The sequence below is a fragment of the Anoplophora glabripennis genome, unplaced genomic scaffold (genome assembly GCF_000390285.2).
Source record: "Anoplophora glabripennis isolate ALB-LARVAE unplaced genomic scaffold, Agla_2.0 scaffold933, whole genome shotgun sequence".
NCBI classification, from domain to species: Eukaryota; Metazoa; Arthropoda; class Insecta; order Coleoptera; family Cerambycidae; genus Anoplophora; species Anoplophora glabripennis.
The window spans coordinates 134,186-141,041 of record NW_019417036.1 but is presented as its reverse complement, the minus strand read 5'-3'; the positions used below and the strand labels follow the sequence as shown (position 1 = coordinate 141,041).

General features: G+C 31.3%; 1 protein-coding gene across 2 annotated transcripts in view; it reads right to left on the bottom strand.

Moving 5' to 3' along the window:
* The window catches only part of LOC108913303 (larval cuticle protein LCP-30-like), a 52,806-nt gene that overhangs the window by 19,738 nt on the left and 26,212 nt on the right, over positions 1–6,856 (bottom strand). For both annotated transcript variants that reach the window (XM_018718832.1, XM_018718833.1), the window contains exon 2: positions 3,999–4,236. In XM_018718832.1, coding sequence (XP_018574348.1) covers positions 3,999–4,236 — 238 coding nt within the window. The remainder of the gene's footprint in view (positions 1–3,998; positions 4,237–6,856) is intronic.

The window sequence follows — 6,856 nt, the reverse complement described above, 5'->3', positions numbered from 1 at the left end:
ACCCTTTGTCAATATTTTCGATTTTTTCGCTTGATATCCGTCACCGGTTCTTTTCAAAAATGCGATCAGCTTGGGGAATTTGCTTATATCTATGTTGTCGTAAATTATCAAGCATGACTTAACCATAGAATATTGCGCCCATAATGTGGAAGACTTGTAATTCTTTGCATTTTCACTGAAGTATGCCAACAAAACATTCTCGCTGTATACTTGAACATTTTTCTCGGCGCACCACTTTTTGAACCGATTGTAGGCTATATCGTATAAAGATCTTGACTTCGTAGGCAGCAAATTGCTTATTGCAATATTTGCAGCCTCCACAATCTCTTCCGACTCACAATTATTCATTGTGCACTAAACAAACTTTAAACTAAACCAAACTAGCACCTTAATTTGACAATTCTTTTTGTTTGTTTATTTTGTAGTTATGACAATAACTCAACGACTACTAAATAAATGCTCAAATCCGAATACAATAATTCTGGTGCTACTTACTTCATAATGACAAAATATGTGTTTTTAAGTTAATGAGACCGTGGAAAAAATAGTATATACCATTCGGGAGAGATGCTATTTTGTCCTCGGTGCATTGTAGCCCTCGGGCTTCAAATTGCACCTCTGCCAAAATAACGATTTCTCTCCCTTATAGTATAATGTACTATTTTTTTTCTATTTCACTGCATTATCCCCCACTGATCTACAACACAGAACTCGAACCTAAGCAACAAGAATTTGGAACCTATTGGCAGCTATCCAACAAAAGAGACTTATGATTTGTTTACCAGAAAATAGTATTATTGGTATATTTGATAAAATACTATATCAACCACAAAAAAATCCTTCCTTAGAATTTTATACAGACATGATGTACAAAAAAATTATTTTTCATAATTACGTATTTCCTACTTCGTTGCTATATTTTAATAACAAAATAAAGTAGTGTGCTACATAGAAAATTTAAACTTTTTACCGTCGTTAGAAAAAAATCATTATATTTATTCTCTACTGCCAAAGTAAATTAATCTATCTATAGACAATATTATTAATTTTCATTAAAAAAAAATCATTGTATTTATGCGTTAGTTAGTTATTTGAGAAATATTTAGAAAACTAAATCATACTTAAGAAATAGGTATACTTAAATAATTTAATATAAATAACTAAAAAATACATATATGTACCTAGGTACGTTAAACTAAATATTATTTATTTGTATTGGCAATTTTGTTTGAATGTTTATTAAAACTATGTGACCTAAGCCTTTATGATTCTGTAAATCCTGTAGATCGTAATACCCAATTTTTACCTGTAAAGGTTGAACTAAGTGGTATTTTTCAATGATGAAAACATAATATTAATGTAAAATTTAATTATAATACTAATTTAATGACAATATTTAAGACTGCGGAAGAATTGTCGTGACGAGATATCTACAAATACTATAATCTCCTTTGCGGAACTTAGATAAAGTTGCAGTTGTTTCTATGCATTGATCATATGTGTAAAGTTTTATTATAAGAATCAATTTAAGGTGAAGGTCAGTGGTCTCTCCAGCGACATTGTTATGGAAATTAAGAAAAGGTTTTTATATTAATTCTACCTTATACTCCTAAATATTATAGATTATAGATACAAACATTTCCTTCTAATTTGTAACCAATTTAATATTCAGATAAGACTAAGCCTATTGGGTTATAAGTTTCTTATAGGTCAGAAAATTGAGACACATTGAAAAACCATAGCTATGAAAATTGTGTATGTGATAACTACCTACTGCATTTATATTATTTCATAGCTCATACACTGTAATCAAAAATAGTAAAATTTCACTCAAATTGCACTCAATAATGTATCACTTTCTTTTCATATCCGATAGAGTGAAACTCGCTCTATTAGTATGAGTACAACTGAAATTTTGACTGAAACTATTGCAGAAGAAATGATTAATTTTACTCAAATCTAAATTTCCGCCAACAATCCCTTAATGACTTTATTCTATGCTCAACATGTAAGACCAATAATTGAGAATTAACTTTTTTGTAATGATAAATATAACTATTACTGTGCAATTCTTTGTTCAGACTTAGTTTAACTGCCTAAGCATAGAGTGAAAAAAGAATTTCACTCATAAATGGTTAATAATATTTTACCGTATATAATTTAATATAATATATTCAATTTAACAATAGCTACTTTGAGTGCCGTCAGTAATATTTTCTCCAAAAAATAATTACAGACTTACTTTTTTATGGTTTTAAGATATACACACTTTTAAGTGAGAAAGGTGTAGGTAGGTACTTGATGGTTACCGACAAAATGAATCGTTTAGTAATGAAGATACCTAGGATGAAAGTGCGGACCAAAACAGTGTACAGTATTGCCTATTAACTCCTGGAAACTGTAATTTCCTGGGTAATATATATGTACTTTTCTTAGTTACCCGATTTTTTCTAGAATTTTCTCACATTACATAAAATTTCTCTTCATATCTTACAACTTCCCCAAATTTTCTTGCATTACCTGGTATTTCCTTTATCATTCAAATTTGTTGATATTATGTTATGTTATAAATACGTACAGGGTGTTCCAATTAGAACTTCCCACCTGGAAAATATCGGAATTAAAAAAAACCTGAGACATTTCGATTTTCCTTTCAAGAAGGACACATGATGGGGCGTAAACTACTCTTAAACTTTAAATGACACCCTATGTTGGGTGACACCTCATTTTAAAGCTTTTTCAATTCTACTCACGACGACATACGATTTTTTAAATTTTAGTTTAGATATGTCAATAAAATCAACACTTAAAAATCAATACGAACTTCAGGATTTTTTTTTTAGAAAACTATACTATATTTTTTTTATTTGAATCTTTGAAACTATTTTATTTGTAGAAAACAAAAAAAAATCTATTATAAAATTTAAATTAATTGAAGTGCATTGAAGTGATGAGGTAAGAGACGTTTTTTCTGTTTATTTATGCCACGTTTCACAACCGCTGTGTCATTCTGAAACATACTACTGGTACTGCGAGATACAACTTCTATGAGCTACATACCCCAACAATTACTGGATTACACCACGTTAATACTCATAATACAATCATAATTACCACCCCAAAATGTTTTTATGAAACTACTAACACACGAACTAATCATAATTACGTAGTAGTTATTATTGAAATGTGATACAAATAGGATGGTATTCTTATCGGAAAACATTTTTATCTCAAAAACGATTCATTTGAATGAAGGTCTTAAAATTAGCTATAGAAATTAAAACAATGGGTCTATAATTTTTTATAAACAGTCATGGCCTCGCCAAGGGTGTACAGCCTCCAGTCTTAAAGTTAGTACCTACATTGAATATATTTGTGGAAATTACTTAAAACAGCCAGACAAAATATTCAGGAGTTAATAATACTACAAAACAAATACACAAACTTGTGATATTATTTTTGTAAGACTCATAACTTGTATATGATAATATGTAATATTTCGATATACGTATACTGTCGACAAAAAATACATATATTAACAATTTCACAGGACAGCAGCAGGAGTCTCTTTTAGTAAAAAAAAGTAAAAGAATGTGGAAGCAATTGTAATTGAAATTTAATATATTATTATTGTAACTACATTTGGCGTTAAATACAATTTTCACCAGCATAATCCTTGTAATAGGACGATGGGAATAATAAACAACAAATACGATTATGGAATGGAGGAGGGGGTGGTTAAAAAATGATTACATTTACTCCGATTTAGGTACGAGTGTATTAATAGGAGCTTATTAGATGAGATTGTTATTAGCATAGTACTTATTTAACTAGTATACTATATAATTTAGTGGAATTAATCAAATTGCTCAGTATTTAGTGAACTCAATGGATTCTCTCAGGAGATTTAATGTGTTCAGTCACATCAATTATCTAACGTACAGTGTAATATTCACTGTCAAGAAGTATCTATTCGTTTACTTTAAATGTAATCTTACTTAAATAATGTGGATATTTTCCATTTCTGCTGCTGTCATACTTTCCACTTCCATCGTTGACGTACCTTCCAGTCCCATCATGGTGATATAATCCACTATAATCTGGAATATACTTTCCAGAATCATCTGGAATGTATCGACCTTCATCACCAGTAGGAACGTAAGCTCCAGAATTATCCTGAACGTATACTCCATCGTCTTGAGCATAACAACTTGCAAATGTAATAAAAATGCAGAACTAAAAGAAATGTTATTGAATTACTTCATTTGTTGCAAATTATTTAAGAATCTATTTACTAATAATAGATTTTCCTGTTACATCATATATTGCATATTAAAGTCGACATATCTCGAAAACAAGTAAATATAGGGAAAAACTATACAGGGTGGTCCGAATTTTATGCAGGAAACTTCCAGGGCAGATAGATCTCTTTAAAATAATAGGTGTTTGCCTTATAAACATAGGTCTGGAACGGCCTCGTTTTAGAGATACAGGGTGTTGAAGTTGTTAAAAAAAATTAATTTTTTGTTTATATCTCCGGAATCTATTAACCGATCTGAACAAAATTTGGTACAGATAATGGATGACAGTAGGCCTTGCATTCTCTAAAATATGAGCTCTAAAGGATCTACCAGTGGTGTACAACTGGACAGGGTCACCCTTTTTTTATAAAAAAAACCTACGCCACTGTATTTTTTACAATCTATTGTAACGGATTTATATTCTAATGTACAAAATACGTAAAAAAGGTAACGTGAATTTTTTCCCTAAAGTTCACCGTTCTCAAGTTATTCATACGAATACAATCTCCTTGTGGCGGATACTTCTAACCATAATATTACAAGAATATTTATGTTTATGCTTAAAAGTAAGTGCAATTTGTAAGCACATCAACAAAATTCTTTACACTCGTCGCTTTCATCTTTTGGATTAAAACGATATTTGGAAAATCACGACGGCTCAATGAAAGACACAGAAATGAAATTTTAAGAACATTGGGGTGAGTAAATCGAAAATTTGAAAAGTTCTACATAAGGATGGTAGAAATCCGTACTATTTACAACCTGTGCAAAATTTACTTCCGGGAGATGTAGACACACCTGAATTTTTGTTAGTGGTTGTTTTAAAGTCACAACATAATCCAGAATTCTTACTAGAAATACTTTGGACCGATGAGGCTACGTTCACAAGGCGAGGGGTAGTGAATTTTCACAATATTTGGTCACAAGAAAATCCTCGTGAAATTCGGATAAGATCTTTTCAACGAATTTTCTGGCTCGGAATAATTCGGACTTTATTTCTTGTCACCCCATCTAAATTCCCAGCATTTCTAAACTTTCTAGAAAACCATCTATTTGAATTATTAGAGGATGTTCCATTAAATATACCACAAAATAGCTGGATACAAATGGATGGTGCTCCTGCGCATTTTAGGAGAATAATACAATAATGGCTTAAAAATTATATGGGGCGATGGATAGGTTGAAGACCAAATGCCAATGTCAACCATAATGGTGCAGAGAATCCAGTCTCTTGGCCAGCCAAATCGCCAGATCTAAACCCCCTGGACTTCTACGTTTGGGGTTACCTATCTGAAAAGTAAAGTTTACTCTACTCCACCACAACTACTGCAGCGAATAGAAGAGGGGTGTAATGAATTAAAAGAAAACCACCACATGATATTAGTTAGGTAATTCCATTAATCATTAATAGAAATTGTCAGAAATGTATCGATGTGGATGGTTCGCATTTTGAACAATTGCTGCAAATACGTAACGTTAATTTCATTTCTTGTTTAATTGTCGTTGCTTGGTAAATGTATTTTTATTATTATTTTCATTTAAATTGTCCTTATTTGTAAAGATAGTGGATTAAGCCTCCAGGAGAAACTAAAATACACTAGGAACACTACCTCACAGGTGATGTGGAAATAATTTTGTTGATCTGCTTACAAATTGCACTTCCTTTTAAGCATAAACATAAATATTCTTGTAATATTATGGTTTGAAGTGTCTGCCACAAGGGGTTTGTATTTGTATGAATAACTTGAGAACGGTGAATCTTAGGGAAAAAATTCAAGTTACCTTTTTTACGTATTTAGTGCATTAGAATATAAATCCGTTACAATAACTTGTAAAAAATACAGTGGCGTAGTTTTTTTTATAAAAAGAGGGCGACCCCTGTCCAGTTGTACACCACTGGTTGAACCTTTAGAGCTCATATTTTAGGGAATGCAAGGCCTACTGTCATACATTATCTGTACCAAATTTTATTGAGATCGGTTAATAGATTCCGGAGATATAAACAAAAAATCAATTTTTTTTAACAACTTCAACACCCTGTATCTCTAAAACGAGGCCGTTCCAGACCTATGTTTATAATGCAAACACCTATTATTTTAAAGAGATCTATCTGCCCTCGAAGTTTCCTGCATAAAATTCAGACCACCCTGTATTTTACAAAAATTAGTACAAATTTAACCATCTTTCAGATGGACCACGTTCCAGGGATAAAATTTTTTTTAGTATCGCCACACCGTCTATACAGAAAGATTTGAACTAACAATTCTAACTACAATTTGAAGCTATTCGAGGGACCTAACAACCCCAATTTCCAGAACTAAAATAAATTTCTTCATTTCGAAGATATTGTCAGCATGAGTGTTAAATGGCACACCCTGTATATTGTCATGTTTTTTTATTTTGAACTAGTTGAACCCTGCCACACTTCGCCACATTATTCGCATTATTTTCTAAGAAATCAGAAAATTTGCACAGATAATGAATTTTCCACTATATCTTATATAAGCTCTGGTGTTCCAAAAGCGAGTATTTTGGAACCCTTGTTATACTTAAAT